We start from the raw sequence: 20,084 nt of genomic DNA on the forward strand, positions 1-20,084 counted from the left end.
CTACATAGCTAGTAAATCTCTCCCTCAATGTGCTAACATGTGGGAATTCTCTTTCCAGGATTCTTTCACCAGCATATACAGGCTCCTTCAATGATGACAAATTAAAAGAACCACAATATAATTATGTGTCTTTGAAGAAACCCTCAATATGCGATCACAACTGATACATATGTAGGTCCATTTGAATACTAGATGATTTTTATATTTATTTTTTTTCATAGATCCTAGAGTGTTACCATCTTCAGTAGTGAATTATTACAGCAAAGGTTCGAAAACAGCCCCCTGTGATTAAGAGAAAACATATATAACTCTGCAACAATTTAAAAACAGAATTTCACCAGTGGCCTAGATGTCCAGATTAAAGATATTATTTTAACCTTCCTGAACCATTAGTATTGAATTGTACAACTCTGTAGCTATTTTATATGCCACATATTTTGCACACTATGCCTTATTTTAAATAGATTCTCAAACGCTCCCTTTAACTACAACGGAATGCCTTGGTTTCCCCACCAGGAAAACCTGCACTGCTTTCTTCTCCTGAGCCTTGTCACCTTGAGCAGATTTCCAGGTCTCTCCAGTTCTTCACTTCTCATTTCAAAACCCGATTTATCTTTCCTCTTTTTCTAGCCAGGCAAAGCTCTCTGCCGCCATGTGTAACTCCACCAGAAATGTTCTGGAAGAGGACTGTGTATAAAAGCTGTTATACTAGAGGTGTCAGTGACCTTTCAAGAGCAATGCTTTGGATGGTATTATTTAGTCTCCAGACCAGGACTTGCACACAGTAATAATGGCTCTGCAGCAGGAGGAGACACTGCCTCTGGAGGAGGTTAGCTCCTGCCAGTCACGTTAGTATCATAGTTAGGATGTACCTTGCCCATGTGGTGGATTTTAGCTGCTATTTCACTGTTTCCCCAACTGATGCCTCCCTCATGGTACTTCAGTGCCCAGCTGTTGAAAATGTGCCATGTGTGTCACCCTCTATTGTCTACCATAGTTGGAAACATGGCTCCATAAAACTACTTTTTGCCATTAGCCCAGGAAAAAAACGCAACTCATCAGGAATAGCGGCTCAGGACAAAGGTCCATCTAGCTGAGCCCTCTTCTCATCAACACTGCCTGCAAGCAGATGTGGAAGGAAGAGTAAGAACAGGGCATGCATACATAATAACTTTCTTAAAACATACATAATTTCTTAATGCATACATAATAACTTTCTTAATAACTTTCAGCTTCCAAATGTTTTCAGCTCAGGGACTTCCTTATCTGCATGAAATTTTTATTCATTTTTTAATCTTCACTGGACTTCTCTTTTGTGAATTTGTCCAGTTTCCTCTTAAAACCATGTAAACTTTTAACCCTGAGTACTTCCTTTGGCAACAAGTTCCAGACATCTAATACCTGTCGCATGAACCACCACTTCCTTTTGCTTGTTTTGAATCTGGCTCTACAGGCTTCATTTGATGCTCCAATTCCTGTGCAGTGAACACATTGCATTCCTGTGCAGTAACAGGCAGAGAGCCATCAATCCTCACCCACGCTCTTCCCGCCACTTCTGATCTCGGAGATCGTATTTGTCTATAGTCACCTAGTTTCTAGACTGAAGCATCCCAGTGTCCTAAGCTCTTCCAGAGGGGAATTTGTTCTAATCTTTGATTAGTACTTTTGCTGCACTTTACACCTTTTGCAAGATTCCTAATATTATTACCCCTTCACACCCACCACTGACTTGAGAGAAAGATAAGCTACAGAAAACAAGAAGTCCCTAAATAAGTCTTCCCATATGTGCACAGGTTTGATTTCTTTATGGAAGCACAAAGCAAACCTTTCTACAAGACAAGAAATTCAGCAATGGAGAGGAAGATACTGCTTTAACTGAAAATGAACAATCTGATTCATTTCAAAGGAGAGATGCCCAACCCCCCTAAGAGAGCTGGGTCTGAAGTCCAAGACAAGCCAAGCATATAATGTCCTTAGTCTCATATGGAATCTTGAGCCAGGCATCCTGCTGTTTATACAAAACCTGAAGGAAGCTGCCTCTGTATCCTCTTCCCGTCTGAAGCAATAGATAAGCATTACATATTTGAAACCTGATTTGTGTATTCATGCTGTTCAGTGCTTTGAAAAGCAGAAATAAGGAAAAGATGTTTAAATTCTTGCAATAATGATTGTGCATCTAAAGCCATATTCTGCTAAGACAGATGGATCATTATTTAGTTATTACAGGAAGACTTCACACAAGCCTCACAATAATTTAGTCTTGTAGTCTTATGTAACAGATGTAATCATTATCAAGTAGGAAAAGGAAGAATGAACTCAAAAATCTTAAAAATAACCAACCAAATATTGCCTGAAAATGTCATTAAGAACTGTGGCACTATTCTACCCAGGAGCTTTGCCCATCTGATAGCTACACTCCCATCTTAGCTTCTTAATTGAAACTTAGAACACGGTGGCTAGGGAAGGGGGATGCTGAACTCCTTTTCACTTACTTGCAACCTGATCCGACCACTGGTTTTGAGATGATAGGCTTGCAAATACAAATGCAGCAGCTCAGTTTCTTGTTCCTCTTGAAATATAGGTGGAAATGCGGTGAAAAAGATTAATAGAAAAAAATCCTCTCTTTCCAAACTTGCTGTGTTTTGGGTACAAAATCGAAACATTTTCTATCTTCAGTTCCTTATCACTTATTTCCTTTTTCTTCCTCTAGAGAAACTAATGAAAAGAGTGGAATCTTGACCCTGTTCTGCATTACTGGGTGAAACACAAAAATCAGGCCATAATGTATTTGGTATCCCATCAGCTTTTCTATACTCTTGTAAGTATATATTCTAGTTCTCTCTCTTTAAGCTGAAGACTTGTATTGTAGTTTTGTGGTTGTGAACAATCGCCTTCACTAGAAAGATGTCTCCACTTTCATCCACTGTACTGAATTCAAACCCCTCCTGGTATGCAAAAGATGTATAGTACTTTTAGCATTTGGAACACAGCTCTCCCCACAAGATGTTTAACAGGCTACTGGTTAAACTCGAGAAGTGTTGTTTACTCCAGAAATGGCTGGAATCAGTTATGCTTGATAAATTGGATACCTTGTTTTTGATGGGATAATATGTAGAGCTGTGTTTTGCTAAATCTTCTGACTTCGAGCCAAACCAAACTCTTTTGGGGGGATCTGCCATCACAAACATAGATCTAAAACCAGGCTTTTAGGTACTGGCATATCAAGACTTTACTCAGGAGGCTGCTACTAGGCTTCTCCTTGTTAGTGTTTCCTCCAAACTCTGGGATCTCCAGCCCTGCCATAAATGAAGAACCGCTCTCTACAACCACCTGAAAGGATGTTGTAGTATGGAGGGTGTTGTTTTTTTCTCCCAAGTAGCAAGTGATAGGATGAGAGGAAATGGCCTCAACTTGTGCCAGGGAAGGTTCAGATTGGTTATTAGGAAACATTTCCTTGCAGAAAGGGTTGTTAGGCAGTGGAACAGGCTGCCCAGGGAAGTGGTGGAATCACCATCCTGGAGGTGCTTAAAAGGTGTTTAGATTAGGTTCTTAGGGACATGATTTAGCGTCAGAGTTAGGTTACGGTTGGATTTGATGATCTTAAGGGTCTGTTCCAACCGAAATGATTCTATGATTCTATATGCATGGAAAGGGAAGCAATTTGGATAGCAAACTTTACCTAGGAGTAACATTTGTGAAAAAATTGGTAGGGGGATTTTTTCCTTTCTGCTGGAGTGATAAAAATAAATACAGAATCATTTCCAAGTAGAAAAACCATAAACCTGTCGTGTTACTGACAAAATTGTAACTTTTATGAGTTAATATTGATTAAGCCATAAAATAATTGTAGATCATAATAATTCTTTTATCAAGTGCCCATACATTAAAACTTCCATTTCTGGGGTACGTTCCATGCAGAATTCCAGCTGACAGTTTAGCTTCATAGGATATTCAAAGCATATTCTTTACCTTATCATATACTTGGTGCATGGAAATGGTCCTGGGCAACAAAACATGCTAAGAAGCAGCTGTGCAGAAAGAGACCCGAATGCACATGAGTCAGCAGTGTCCCCCACCAGCAGTGAGGCCCAACACCATCCTAATCTGTATGACCAGGAGCAAAGGCTGTACATTGAGGACGTGATTACGCCCCTCTGCTCAGCACTCATTAGACCATATACAACATCTGGTTTTGGAGCCTCAGCAGGAGACAGAGATCAATACACTGGGATGAGTTCAGCAGGGGGCTCCCAGGGATGCTCAGGGACCTGAGCTTGTTCAGCCCAGACATGAGAAAGCTTTGGGGGTACTTAAGCTGTCAAAGGGGAAGGTTATCACAAAAATGGAGCCAGGCTTTGCACAGAGGTGAGTGGTGGGATGATTACAGGCAATGGGCGTAAGCTGAAACAGAAGAGGTTCAGACTGGGTGTGGGCAAAACATCTTTTCCCTGTAAGGGCAATCAAGAAGCAGCAGAATTTACCCAGAGAGGTTTTGCAGTCTCTGTCCTTGGGTGCTTTAAGGACCAGACTGGACAAAGCCCTGAACAACCTAGCCTGACCTCACAGCTGACCCTGCTTGAGCAGGATGCTGGACCAGGGTACTCCTGAGGTCTCTTCCAACCTGAATAAGCCTATGATCCTGAAAAACCAAATCACCATACAAATTAGCTGTAAATTATTTGTATTGGAATAAAAACTAAAATTGCCTTACAGTCTTTAGAAATACTTAGTGCTACGATACCTGGTGGCTGTCTATTAAATAAGCAGCTCTGAGTAAAAGTCCTTCAATTTAATGATATTGCATTATTGTGTGATAAAGGATTTCCCCCACTGCTAACAGGTTCAGGTGTAAGATCTTTTGATAAACAAACCAGTGGTAGGTTGTATCAGACTCAACTGAGTGCATTCCTCGACATAACAAAGGTTTACATTACCTTTGGGAGTGCCTCTGCTAAGCACTGCTGTATACTTGACTTCCTCAATTAAAGTACTTCTTAGTCCACAAGAATCTTCAGGGTCCCATAAGAAATGAAAAATTTTGTGCAATCTATTCAAAGCCATGTTAAAAATGACCCTCAAGGAAACCCCTGCAAATTTTCATTTAAAAAATTATCTTGTATCTAACGCTGCAATACTGAATCAAAACATGAGTTTCTTTTCATAAGAAGAGTACAGAAACCAAACACGTACTATGCAACACAACTGTCACACTAGAAACAATATAGACTATCTATACCTTGCTTTTTACCCAGGAAAATAATCTCAGGTTAATTGTGAAAAACTCTCCAAAAGTCCCATCTCATTGTGAAGGGCAGGCAGAAAAAATGAAACAAAATGTAGACATGGACGGAAATAAAAGGTTCTGACTTACCTTTATTTGCATTGTATTAATAGGAGAGCTCGTTTGACAGTGCAATGGTCCATGTGTCTGAATATGAAGAATGTAAAGAAGAAATTCTTCTCGACTGGACACAGGCCAACCGACATGGAGAACTGTATTGTTGATGGCACTTGGTCCTATATTGTGCAGCTGCCAAACAAATATCATCAGTACTTTCCAAAGAAGTACATAAGAACAAAAGACACAGCAACTACCACCTTGACATTTTCAATTTCTTAGTGTCCACAGCCTTGAAGTACTTTGGGAAAGATGTAGAGATTACTAATATCGTTTTATTGATGGAGGATCTATGACAGATAGGGGAAAAGGGCCTCTCCATGTTAGCTACAGAGCCAGTGGCAAATCTGGGAGAACAACCTTTTCTTATGGGAGTCTGTATTCAAGAAACCCAACACTTTTCCCATTTTTTCATACATACGAAAGACCTGAAATTACCTAGAAAAGTATAAAAAACCCAAACCAAAACACACTAGCAGAATACACTATACAAATATATACAATGAACCTTAACAGAACATACCTGAAAATAGTAGCTGAAACTTCAGGACACAAAGAATCACATTTCAGGGTGCAGGAATAGAAGGTATAGCAGAGCTTAAAACAGTTTTTGTGGTTAAGAACTCTATTTTCAACACTCTTGAGTTCAAATTTCCCCAAAAGAAAAAAATGAACTATTTTTTTCTAAAGGAACATGACAAGACATGATTCTTTTCTGGGGAAATGAGTACATAGAAATAATAGAAACAAAAAAATCTGGGATTTTAAATAGTTTTCTTATATCAGTTTACAATTTGAAAATATCTGATGACCACAAGAAGTTTTGATATGTGTTAACACTGGACATAAGAGCTGAAGAAGAATAATGTCACGGAGCTTTACTCAAATTTTCTAGAAATGTGAGAACATCTTTTTATTTAAATGTCTAGAATTATTGTGGCTGATAAGCTTTATTTAGAACCAAATAAAACCCGCTTTTAATCTTATATCTTCTTCAGTGAAGGGCTTTGGGTGGTGTTTGGGCTCTTTTATTCTTTGCTGATATCAATAAACCATGAAAGTGGTTTTTTTAATCACTGTAACTACTTAATCACTTTAACTATTTTAATAAATTTGAAGTCACATATATATTTCTGCAAACAGCTCAAATGTTTGAGACAGGAAGATTTTTTAAAGATTTATCAGTTCAGAGAAATGTGTTAAGATGAGGAATTCACAAGTAATATTTTGTATTTCACAGTCTGCTTCATTATGGTTTAGTATTAGTCATGCAAATTGTAATCTTACATTGCTGATTAAGATCAGCTGCTTATATTTTCTTGAGTGCTCGTTTGTGAATCATAACCATATGTGAAGCACCCTGTTTTACCCCTTAGAATAAAGGTCATCAGCACATTCCAAAGATGGTCTGTATTCCCTATAGTTCACTCAATGCACTTTTTTCTAACCTGAACTCTTCTTTTTTAATCAATGAATCATCAATAGAAAAAAACCAACAATGCAAGGTAGAAATATGTATACTTCAAACACTGAGAATTATTTTCAACAGAATATTTTCTAAGCAGTGAGGTATCAAGTTGCATGTATATCTACAGGGGTTTATTTGTTTGTTTTGTTGTTTGTTTTTTTCCCAATTAGCTAAATGTTAAAAGAAACATATTTTTTCCCTGTGCACAACAGTCACAGCTTTTAATGAGAAATCAATCAAATCACTGAAAATATTTGGCACTGACTGCAACAAGCTTTTAAGCACTGTTTTTTAACTATTGTCAAACACTCAAAATATTTATAGATGCCCCAAATGTCAAGGACAGACTCCCAGCATAAACTAATATCTCCCCCACTAACACAGACAAATACTGGGGTTATGAATTCCCAGATTAAGTCTGGGTCATGTGCTAAAGTCAGAATATTTATATTTGTGGCTCTATCTAGTTGCAAATAAAGACAATAACCCAAATTCATCAGGATTTAAATGGAAGCAGCATGAGGTCTTGTGGCAACATCTATAATTTTTACCTCATAAATGTGTTCTACTAAAGGACCAACTTCTTCTTCTTTTGTAGGTTCATCTTTGGATTCCCAGTTGTGAAGTGGCAAAATAATTGTTGGGGGGTGAGACACTCTGTAATACATAAAACAGGTGAAACCAGTAACTGTTAACACAGATCTGCTGCATTCCTTTTCACAAAATATTAAGACTGCTGTATAAATGTGAGCCCTTAAGGACATTTTATTTGGGCACATTCATTAGAATTAGGTCAGGTGAACAATACAGTGCTTTCATAAAGTATTACTCAGTTCTTAGAGACTACTGAGGGTGTGCATTTAGTTTTATACTTCCTGTGGCAGATGGTCCATTCCAGATAAAGGAGTGACTCTTTCTCTATTTCCAGAGAGGAATGCGGCCTCTCAGGGACTTACATCATTCTCACTGATGAGATGTTTGAATACGTTATCCACAAAACCAGAGTAATGTTACATAAATAAATGTATTTTCTCATTTCCATTTAAAGCCTGTGGATATTTAGTGCTATGCATCTTCCTTCCCTGCAATACATTTTTAGATATTGATTTAACTGCCCTGACTGTAAATTCCTTATAACCTCTCTTATTAATCCTTTAAAAAAGTAGTCTATCTCATTTTACAGGTGGGAAACTCAGGTACAGATAGGGCAAATGACTTCCATAAGGTTGCAATGGAAGCTGTTCTATCAGGAAGCTGAATTCAGGACTAGAGCTTGAAATAGCTCTCCAGGCTTCCTATTTGCTTTGCAAAGGAAGTAGCAGCTAAGGCATTCCCCGAAACACTGTTGCAACTTGCAACACGTAAATCAAACAAAAATGAAAAATATAATGACTCAATATTAACATCTTCCTTTCCATCTACTATTTTTCCTTCTCTGCCTGACCTCAAGAAAGGACCAAGTACTCTTCTGTTAACTTTACTCTTTGAATCATGAGCATTTTGTTTTCCAGAAAAACTGGAAGTTCCTTGGAGAAGTCCCATTCAGATGCCAACTTTAAGCTTATTCAGTTGCTGAGAAGTTGGGAAATCAGATCTCAATAATTTCTTTTAGCATGGCTGGTGACTTCTGGCACAGGCGCCTGTCACCTGCTAGCACTGGTGCTGTAATGGTAAGTATTGCCCTTTCTTTACAAGGGTCAGCTCTCACTCAGTTTTGCCGGTTTACAGAATCTTTACCCTAAAGAAAAGCTTTAAAACTTCAATGCTTGTTCTGTCAAAGCTGGAAGTTTGCTGACAGAAAACTGTTAAAATAGAATTGCTAATTACTTTTTTCCAGAATGTAACATTTGACTGATAGGACGGACTTCTACCCACTGATGTTAATTCGCTTTCTGTTGAGTGTAACAGAGAAAGCACCGCTGCATATTACCCCTTCAAGAAGAGATTAGAAGACTGGATGTTTTTTGTTGCAAATGCTGACATTTTGAAATACTTTAAGAAGAAACAAACTGTTCCCACTTCCAGCTCTTGTTTCATGTACAACACATGAAATGTCTGATAGAAACTTTGCTACAGAATACAGCTCCTCACAGCAGCAAGGGATCCTAGAGGAGAATAACTTAATACCATCTAGCTAAAGTACAACTCTTCCTGAAATTCAGGGTATCCTGCTAACTCTAAATACTTGCCCCAACTTCATAAGGCTGGCAGTTTGTACTGACAAGTATGCCAGAGGACAAATTTACACGTCAAACCAAATAATAAAGGAAATGAAACATATTTATTAAAAAGTAATTTCAGATGAGGTACATAGCCTAATTTCTTATCTTTCACAAATGGCCATGCATCCAATAAGAATTTTAATTATTAACAGTCGTCCGAGAATATGAACTTTCCTTTGTGGTCACAAAGCCAAGACACAGAGACCACTAAGCCACTGCAAAAATTGGCAAACCAGAAAATGTACATAGGAAAAAAGAAGCAGGCATGAGGTTTCAAAATACAGTGTTTTCTATCATATTCCCTGTGCAGTGTTTTTCTTATCCATAGAAATGCAAATTGCAAAGTCTAAATGTAGGCATTCAATTAAAACTATTATAAAGTATACAAGAATATTTCTTTTGACAGATTTCACAGTTATCTTTGAGGACTTCTATTGACATAAAAATAGCAAAAGCAGGTGAAATTAGACAGAAATCCTCTATTTGATTATTTTATTTTGCATTTAACTTAGAATATATTTAATATTTTAATGATTTACTAGACAATGATTTTTCCTAGACTTTTAGGAAACAATGATCAGTCAAACAAGAGCACTGAAAAATAAGGTGTGTTTTAAATGAAATGCTTATGAGGGATACACAGTAAGAATTTGACCAGCTGCAAATCCTCCCAGTCCAAATTACTTCCTTCCTGAATCCCACATTCCTCCAGTGCTCTTTCAGCAGTGGGAAAAAACAACTATAAAACTCTTAATTTTTTATAGAAAAAAAAATTAAGCAGAATAATCAAATCTCAATTATTAAAGCAAGTGCTCATTGAATGAACTATCTAAGGAGTTATCTTAAATTTCTTTTGAATAGGATAATGAAGATTTCTTCCTGTCTCATAGAAGTAGTTTCACATGGGTCCATTGTGCCTGTGTGTATGCATATGCACAACTTGATAATTACTTACTTTTCCTCAGTAAAATCTACAATTATTCCAGTTCCACTTCATGCAACCCTGTGCAGAGCAGCAGGGAAACCAATACAATATATTTTCCAATCCAAATATGGACACGGTCTCTTTTTTATATTTATCTAGGAAACTGTGAGCAAACAGTTCCCTTGGAGCTGTATGCTATAGCATCTCTGAGTAATTAGCAAAATCTGTCAACAAAGCTTTCGGGAATTTTCCTTTGTATATGCATGCTATAGCTAATAAGGAAACTAAGACATAAGAGAAAAGGAACTGGAAGTCATTCATCTCTATTTAATGATCTGTTTCTTAGCATTGCAGGCAGTAGTTCAAGCCATTTTTCCACCTGTGGGCATGCTCTTTTTAAGAACTGAGGATGTTTTGCCCTTTTTTTGATGTCTATCTATTTACCTATTACAGAATTTTTCATTAAAAAGAACGCACTATGGCACAGAAAGAACATAATGGAGGCAAAAAGTTTCCAAAAAGTTTTCAACTAATACAAAAAGTTCGTAAGATTTTTCTATGAAAGTGATGAGCAACCTCACTGAAAAAAACAAAACAAAACAAACCAACAAAACAAACAACAGAATCCACAACACTGGAAGCAAGAAGTCTTACTGAGAAGTCTACTCTATGTGTCCATAACCATTTCATGGACAGGCTGAAATCTGAGCCAGTCCTTAACCTGAGTGTCCACCTATGGCAACATCCCTGGGAATTCTCAGGTGTTCTTCGTGGGTAAGGCATTTGGAGTCATAATATGTCAAAAGATTCACTACATACGATTATTGTATGTGGAAAGATTCAATACAAAAAAGGAGTTATCATTATGAAATGAAATGGTTGAATACTTACCCTCTGATCTGTACTTGAGCCATAGCGCTGATGTTGATATGGAGGTTTACTAAGTTGCTAGTGGGATTAATCTTGTTAGAACTGGAAAAGATACAAACAAGGGTTACAAACGGTTATTTAGCAGAACTGTAGACTGTTATAGATACATCACTGAATACCACAAGGCCTACAATTAGGAAGCAACATCATTGGACATATTACAGCGTGGGCTTGCTATTGCCACTCTTTACTCCTGTAGGACACTGCTATTTAAGTTTCATATTATTTGAGCCCATGACATGTTTAATAAATAAGCAAATAAATAAATAAGCAAAACAAGCAACACAACAATCCTATAAATGAATATGATGATACAAATTAATTTAGCTCAGAATATCATGTAAATTCCCTCATTCAACTTGGCTATCTGTAAGGGTAGGAGTATTTTAACAGACTACAAGGGGTGTTTCATGCATTAGAGGAAGGCAGTGTTAATGAATAAGATAGGCTTTGTTACAACAAAATTTGCTTTTTTGACTCTCAAAACTTGTGACATCTGCATGACAGACTCTCTGAAGAAAAATAACCAAAATAAACTGTCTTTACCTTTCTTATTTTCTCCCCTCCCCCATCCAGATTGTTTACACTCTTAATCCCACTTAGCAGTAAAAACAGATCCCTATGTTTAAAGCCTAGTGCTCTCACTCATTTTATTGTCTTTTCTTACTAGAAATTCTTAGTAGCAAAGGTAGTTTCTCTTACTACAGAAGGTCATTCCTATGACTCTAGCCCATTCATGAAAAGTTTGCAGGTTCAAATTCACAAAGATAGTGAAAACAAATAATACCAGACTTAGAATTTATTCAATTATGGGATTAATGATACTAAATTTGGAGCTTTATCAAGCAAGTGTGGAAGTACTTCCTTGCTTCATGGAGACTAAGTTTCTGTTGCTGACACAGTTTACTGTTATCACATCTGGGCAGCATCAGTCCAATGGAAACATTCAGAGGAGGCCAGCATTCCCAGCTGACTCCTGAGGAGTAAAGGGTAATACTGCTTTGATGCAGGCTTGCTGGTTACAAATTGCTAAAATTAGGAGCAGGTCTAATTTGTTTGTAAACTAATGCAGATTCCCCTCAAAAATTGTTTGAACTTTTGACGTAATCCTCTATAGCCATACCTTTGAGCAGAAAAGTACAAAAATTGCTTAAAGTATAAAAATGACTACACTACCGCTTTGTTAGAATAAGCTCCTCTCCAGTTTGTATAATGGTACTGCTTTCTATAGAGTTAAAATACAGATTTTGATCATAGATATTTGGTATTCAAATATTGTTTGTGTTTTCTAGTATTTTGTAAATAAAATAGTTTAAATAAAAGTGCCAGGACAGATCCCTCTCTAAGGGGTCTATAATCGCCTAGTGAAATCCACATCAGACAAGCAATCACATTTCAGGACACTACTCAGCCTCTTGCTTATTTTCTATAAGTGATGAACTTCAGTCTTGCAAACCGAAATATTGATTTCCAATTGATGTTTTCAAGTAAATTAAAGGTCTCTCTTTCAAACAACTCAGACAAGAACACAAATTCAGACATGTTCTGTGGTTCCCTTTCCTTCCATTTAGGGAATTCCCTCTTTCTTCCTTACGGATTTCTGTTTCCTTTTTCTTTTGAGATTGTTTCACCTCTTCACTAAGGACATAGAAATGCACAAACTGTAGCGCTGCTTGAGAAAGAATTTACAAAGAATGAGTTTTAACTGTAACATTCCCTATGTAAGACGGTTTTTGTTTCTTTGTTTGCTTGGTTTTGGTAGTGTTTATTTATTTAGGTTTGGTTTTCTGTTTCTTTGGTTGTTTTTTTAAGCAGTTGCATGTTTTGCAGCATTTTGATATCAGTTTGTGGAAACTGTCTTTTTGTGGCCCAACAGATTTCCTCCCTTTACATTTTAGTGAGCCACAGTCATGGAGGAAGCACGAGATGTTGCTGTCTCCTGAAATTCAGACTTATTCCTCAGTAAATCCTTGTCAGTTTTTCTATGAACATGACCTACCCATAACTCTCATTACCTAGATACCTGGCTGCCCAAAAAAGCTCTGAACCTCCCCAATTTCAAAGCATGAAAAGGGTAGTGGTGAGAGTCTCTGATACCCATTTCAAACTGAATTGCTTGCATTAATGACCTGACAGTGAACAGTGGTATAGACAGGGGACCTACAAGCTAGATGTGGTATCTTGTATCTCTCTCTGGAAGAGTCCATGCCCAGGTTGGTATGGCCTCCAGCTTGTCAGCCAGGCTGCTTGGAGAGAGCTGAGGCTTGACCAGGCACCTCTGTGTGTTCTTTGGCTTTGCTGTGTCCTTCCCAAGTTCTGCATGTCCTTTCTTTCAAGGGTTACATTATGGAAACATGACTTAAACATTTTAAATGTCTCAGTTATATAGTGAACATGATCTAGGCCCTCATTAAAGGCCAGACACTAGCAATTAAGGCTCTGTGTGTGGGTCAGTGAGGGCCCCATCAGAAGCTCTGGTGTGTATTTGATGAGGACACATGAAGCAGAAGCCCTGTCACATACTGAAAAAGTCCCAGGTTTGTTCTTGCTGCTGTCCTAACCTGTGGTTTTTTGTCCCTGTGGAGGACATACTGCTCATGATAGACCTGAAGATTCTGCAGCAGTAATATGTCAGCTCCACAAATGTGGAGGAAACTAATGGGAAAATGACAAAGGTTCCCTTGCATCAAAGTAAAACAGTTTTCTCTCTTCATGCCAGTAAATCAATTGATCAGATGTTAACTGATCTCCTTCTGGAAGTGACATGTCTTTCTTTTTCTTTTTTTTTTTTTTTTTAAATTTCATTTTCTAATTTACAGAGCATATGCTTTTAAATACAGAACTGTATTACAAAGTGATCACACCCATTAATTCTGAACTGGAAAACGAAGTGCAAACTTGGCAAATCTGTAGAAGATCCTTGGACCACTGAGCAAAATCAGTTAGCATGAATTTTAACAAAATAAAACCCTCAGAATAAATCTAAATTGATTTTACTAAAAGATAACAAGGCTCTAACTCCACAAATCCTCCTGAATAAAGCTGCCATAGGTAAACCTATAAAATAACTATTGATACTGATTAGTTAGATTGACCTTCTTACATATTAAACTTCAGATCTCTATAGGAATTCAGAATGTAAATAACCATACTCTTGATAAAACATCTAACCTTTTTATTTGCAGCTCAAAATTGATGCTGAAATCTGCATTTTCAAAATGCTGAACAGAAAAGCGAATGCCTGTAGAAAACTGAGAAAGAAACAAAACAACAGGTTACTAAAAATGGTTGATCTCTCCATATCAGGAAAGCAGTACTGTTCAAGATTGCATTTCACTGACTTGTATAGGATACTGTTGCTTTTTAAAATTAGTAAGAAATAATATAATCTAGCTGTTTTCAGGAAAAAATATCATCCTGCCTGTGTATGTCACCAGACGGAAAACTTGGCTGGACAGAGGAAAGATCAAGAGGAACAGAGAAGCACATTCCCAGAACACAGCGGTGGGCCCGTCTTCATCCAGACGGCCTTTGCTTTCCTTTGCCAAGCCAGAAGAACATAATGGCTGTCTGGCACCTCTCCTCCATGTCTCCATCCCTGCCTGCCTTTGTTCAGCTGTCCAGAGTTTCCTGCTCCTCCCGTTGTCTCTGTAGCTTTGACACGAGCTGTGTGCTTTAGGTGTCTCTTCTAGAGGCTGAATTAGCGGTCGCTTGATGTTTAGGTTCAGTTTGGTTTGAGTTTTATCATTGCAGCTTCTGGGAGCCACAGTTCAGTGCAGAGGAATACAACTTCAAAGTCACATTTGTGGTTCAGTTTGCCACAACTTGCAGTGTGTGACCACAAAAGATAGAGGGTAAAACACACAATTGGCAAAACTGAAAGAGATAAGGGCTTCCACTGGTGCTCCCTTGTGTTTATGCAGACCTTGCTTCCTTTCTCTGATAATTTCCATTTCCTTTGCAAGGAGGGCATGGAGTAAAGCAGAACAAGTTTGTTCAGAAGAGAGAATGGAACTGCAGGGCTAACTAAAGGAATATACAATACAGAAGGTCTCTGTGACCTTCTCATTGGGCATAGTTACAGCCGCTGTATGCAAGTGGCAGAGAAGCAGTGGGAGATGCCATCTGCCCTCCCTTTCAGATTAATAAAAATGTACTGCAATCTTTAAACTAATGTTTTTAATTGCCTCATTTCAATGGCATGTTTTGAATCTGGTAATGTTTGAAATATAAATTTTGCATTGAGACTGAGAGCAAAGTCTACAGACTGTAATTCTGTGCAATTTCTCACTCCCCCTCCTGCCTGATGGTAGAATTTCCTGCCAGATAACCTGCACACTCTGCTTTCATTTTTTTAAAAAGAGTGGTTACATATAACCACATTCTCCATGTGGAGAAATAATCTTCCTGATAAATTCATCAAAAGGCGTTAGGAAATGAGGACATCATTCCTTCATCTCTGCCAATATATGACTAGATTAGAGGGGAAAAAAAAAGAAAAGAAGAAAAGTTGTCTGCTTGGCCTGCTTTCCTTAACGTACGTGGGGCAGAATTGTCAGCAACGGGACAGGACACAACAATGTAGAGTTTATGTTTGGGACCTAGATTCAACATCACTGAAGAGGAGGTGTTTTCCTCTGTGGGTGTCATTTCAGGTATTTAAGCAATTCCTTTATCCCAAGCATTTTTTTGTTTTTAATTTTCACTCAGTTCTCCTTCTTTCCTCATCTCCAGAATGAGACTTAGCTAACATGTTTCAATTACTTCTTTCAGTTGTCCTATGCTGAAAGCAATATTGTCATCATAAAAGAAATGGCAAGTTAAAATCTCTGAATTCAGACCATTTAAATTACATAGTTATTCATAGCTAAGCTCTCTTTTTAGACGTAAAATCTTTAAGATGAAAAGATAATGCTCATTAGATTAAACAGAAGCCGAATAGCTAAATAGCTAAATAGCTAAAATAGAGATATAGGCTACTTTTAAGGCCACTTTTTGAAGATTATTTTAACAACTGCGCTGATATTTCATTCACCTTTAAAAATATAACATGATTTTTTTAAACCCTGAGACAAAAATTCCAAATATACAATTCAGCATTTCTCTTACTGTTTATTAATCAGTCTATATAAACTTGTTTCCACTTATAGCAGAAAAAAGATTTGATGAATCAAGCATAAATTTTTCCTCAGAGCAGACATGAACTCTAGTTTTGATGATCTATTATACCCCTGAGGCTCAGTCCCTTATTTAATACTGAAACACACTCCTACTGTATGAGCCTAATAAGCTGCAGATGTTGCCTTTGTATGGTCGTATGACTTTGTTAATGTCAAGTAGTCCTTGACACTGCTACTAATAATGGGGGAAGATGCTCACGTGCTCTTGCTGAAAACGCGCTGAGGCCAAAGGAGTTAAATTTGTTCGAGCTTATAACTTAGCAATCACTCAGCCTCCTTATTTTAGCAGAACATCCATTTTATCAGAATAGTTCAGTTTTACTTAAGATTTCACAAGTGAAGTTAGTTTCATTAAAATTGCATTATTTTCCACATTAGTAACATCATGTATCTTTGAGATACATGACATTTCTGCTATTACTGATAAGCTTTAATCTGTTATTATGTTTGACGGGATCTACGAGTATGGTGGAAGACAGAGGGTTCGTGTTAGGTTTCTTTTGAAGTTTCTTACAGTGCATCTGAAAGATGAAGCTTCTGTGCTCTTGAAGAATCAGTTTAGAACATATCAAGAAATAGATAAGGTCCTTCAAGCCCCCCAGTCTTCTAATTTCTGTTCATTTCTATTAACTTCCAAATTGTTCTACCAGAATTGATAATAAAACCTACATCTCACTTGCTAAGGCCATTGAACAGGCATTAGGAATTTTGTCAATATGATCCATTTCAGTGTCATAAATAAGTACTTTGAGCAATCTTTGCCAGTGAGATGGTATCACAGACACTTAGTTTGCATTCTGGGCCATAATGACAATGACGTATTTTGAAGATGGGAAGTGCTAGACAGCTCTGTAGAACACTGCAGTAATATCCCATGGGTTATATCACAAAATCCAAACATAACCCTCATACTCAGAAGATGATCTTAAAGAGTTCAAGAATTCTAGGATTTCAGGGTGCTGAAAATTCATAACAGTGACTCAAGAGTTAAGAGTTTTAGGAATGTTTGATTTTGACCTAACCCTCCCTTCCCTCTCCCTCACAACTTCCACAAAGAGTCCTTTTCGGACCGAATATTTTGAGAATAACTGATCTCCTGCCAAAGCAGAATTGTTTTGCAAAACTGGAAATGGATCAGAGCAGCCTTTCGTGATTTACGCAATTTGTACAAAGGGCTGGTATTTCACTGTTGGAAGTACATTTGCCATCATAAATACATTTGGACTGAAATCTCAAGTCCTTTCACCTTTACTAAGCTTCCAGGAGAGCTAGTTTCAAAGAAGCTTCAAAGATGAAGTCTTGAAGCTTCCACTAGCTATAATCAACCACTTTTGCCATCTGGCTTTGTAATGCTCTATCTTCATATGCCTTAATTTTCAGGGGTTGGATTTTTCTGTTATAAGCCAGAGTGTCATTATACATGTTATGAACCCTGCTGTTTTATTCTGTTACTTCTAAGTCTCTATGAAGTATTTTGCTCAGGAATATTTGGTAATGGTGCATTTATCCCAGAGCCAATACCTAGAGCCGATTCTGAGGAAAACCAGGATTAGTTACACTGCAATAACCCATAAGGAGGGAGGTGAAACTGGTACTACTTTAGTGGCTACCAAATAGCATTCCCGAAGTCTTCACAGTGCTGGCATTTCAAGTCAAGGATGATGTAGCAACAGGGCACTGGATTGACAAGGGGGAGCGTGAGGGGCTGTAGTCTATCTAATACCTTCACGCTCAGATCTTTCCATTGCTTCTGTTTATCACAGCAAGCAAATCACAAAAATTTGCTCCTAGCTTGATATACAATGTTAGTGTCTCTCACGTTTAGTCTTCCTTTTCTCTCCCTAACCCATGGGGGTTTATGCTCTCCTTCCCCCCACTGCACCCCAGTCATCAACATTCTTGTCCACTTTTATCTGTATCGTGAGAATTTGCATCTGCCATGAGACTAACCAGAAAACCACTAAGCAGATATCTAAATTTGTTGGTTTTTTGGTACAAGAAATTATCTGCCTTAACTTGAGATTTATCTAGTGCTTTGGCCTGTCATTGCCTCCCATCATCCCATTATGAAAACTCCATTCTTCAGAAAGGTTTTCAAGTACTCTTACTTTTTAGGAGCTTCATTTAGGAGAACAAAACAAAAACTGTAAAACCTTTTAGCCCTCTTCTCTATACTCATCCACTCCAATAACCATCCAGTCTGCCTTCTTTGTGCAATGTGTTTCCCAGAATATATTTCTAGTATCCCCTTCAGACTTCTAATCCACAGTAGTTCTACAAACAAGGATCCTCACCAGGCAGGTTCCTGCTTCCAGTGGATGCATTTCCTGGAGTTCATTTTTCAATGGTTTCCAGCTCCTTGTAATCCCGAAGAGTCTATCTGGGGCTGCTTGTGACCATGAAGGCAGTTGACTATGAGATACCTGGTCTCACACTGACTTTCTGAAACTCTATGACTGATATGACACTAACTTAATCAGCCGAACAAGCTTGTTCTACTCCCAGTCTCCTATCACATGACCCATTTGGTTCTTTTTTTGAGGGTCTGACTTCAGTGACAGAGGATCTGATGCTTCAACATCATAAGAAGCCAGGAAAATATCCCTCCATAGAGAGTCTGAAGAGTGAAATATTGATTTTTCCATAGGACAAGCCTTAAGTTAGTAGGGGTTTTGTAAATATGAAGGAGATTTCATTTGTTTCTTTGCAAAACCCCAGGCCCAATATGAAATGCAAACAGTGGCAGTTTTCAATTAAAAGCTGTTGCTTATTCCTCATATATGTTCATGCTGTTGACTGATTCACTATTATTAGGACAGTTTTTTATCTAGGTGTAAATGCTTGGATTATTTGTTTCTAATTAAATATTCATAGCACTTATGAATTTATAAGCAGTACTAGCATTCCTTTGCAAGGGTATCCATGACTGATTATTCCTGGGTTTAACAGTTCTGGGATTGCTTTGAACTACTTTATCATGAAATAGGGACAAGTGATGACAATTGTGGAACGGGTAGAACTGTTTTAATCTTCAAATCTATGTTTAATCATTATCTGCTGTCCATTGTCAGTCATTATTCAGTTCCTCTTTTGTCTAAAACCAATGCTACCCATGTTTCATTTAATATGCAGTATGATTTATGAATAGCTGTCTTAGGAAAATGTTTAGAATGACATTAATAACTTGAAGGGAAACTTGACTCCAACCACATTTTCATGGATATGGATCATGATATAAACTTATAAGACAACCCTTATGCACATGCGATGAGAATGAGGCTAAAAACACTGTCATTTACTATACATATCTTAAGTAGAAAGAACACTAATAGGGAGCGATAAACAGATCACATTATGGATTTGGATTCTCTTCTCATTATACTAGTGTAAATTCTGTGACTTAAACCAAGTCACTCTCATTTTCTCTAAAGTGAAATAAAACACAGGCTCCATCATAATTAATCTTTTAGAATAACAAATCATTAGCTTTTCAGAAGCACAGTTCTGCCTTTTATTACACCAACAATTTCCTGCCCAAGTAAATAATTTAGTTTAGGTGTTGCTTATTGGGACACATTCTGCTAATTGAATAGTTTTGCATTTTCTCCCCTTCAAAATTCAATTAGACCAAAATCAGTAAACACATCTGGTTTTCCCTTACGTTTGCGCCAGCCACCATGGGGTTCCCAAGATCACAAACCACCAATCTAGTTTCATTTTCCATCTTGTAATCACAGCTCAGTACACGCAGTGCCTGTAACAAAAGGACACCAACATGGAGGTCAGAGATCACAGTGAAATGTATCCAGTTGGGAAAGTGATGCCTTTTTGACTGTGACATTTCTTTTGATTTCAGACACCTGCTCAGTGCACTATCAAAACATGCAATTGGTTATTGTCAGACAATGGGGGAAAACTGATGCCAGGGAAAAACACACAGGAAAGTTTCCCAGTACTTTAA

At 37.7% G+C, this 20,084-nt stretch overlaps 1 protein-coding gene across 1 annotated transcript in view; it reads right to left on the minus strand.

The window, feature by feature from the left end:
* The window catches only part of ITGA8 (integrin subunit alpha 8), a gene marked incomplete at both ends in the record, with an annotated part of 101,156 nt that overhangs the window by 25,143 nt on the left and 55,929 nt on the right, over positions 1-20,084 (minus strand). Inside the window, 5 exons of the mRNA XM_080339908.1 lie at positions 5,372-5,530; positions 7,418-7,523; positions 10,905-10,985; positions 14,115-14,194; positions 19,785-19,877. Coding sequence (XP_080196034.1) covers positions 5,372-5,530; positions 7,418-7,523; positions 10,905-10,985; positions 14,115-14,194; positions 19,785-19,877 — 519 coding nt within the window. The remainder of the gene's footprint in view (positions 1-5,371; positions 5,531-7,417; positions 7,524-10,904; positions 10,986-14,114; positions 14,195-19,784; positions 19,878-20,084) is intronic.

Source organism: Nesoenas mayeri (assembly GCF_963082525.1).
Source record: "Nesoenas mayeri genome assembly, chromosome: 2".
NCBI classification, from domain to species: Eukaryota; Metazoa; Chordata; class Aves; order Columbiformes; family Columbidae; genus Nesoenas; species Nesoenas mayeri.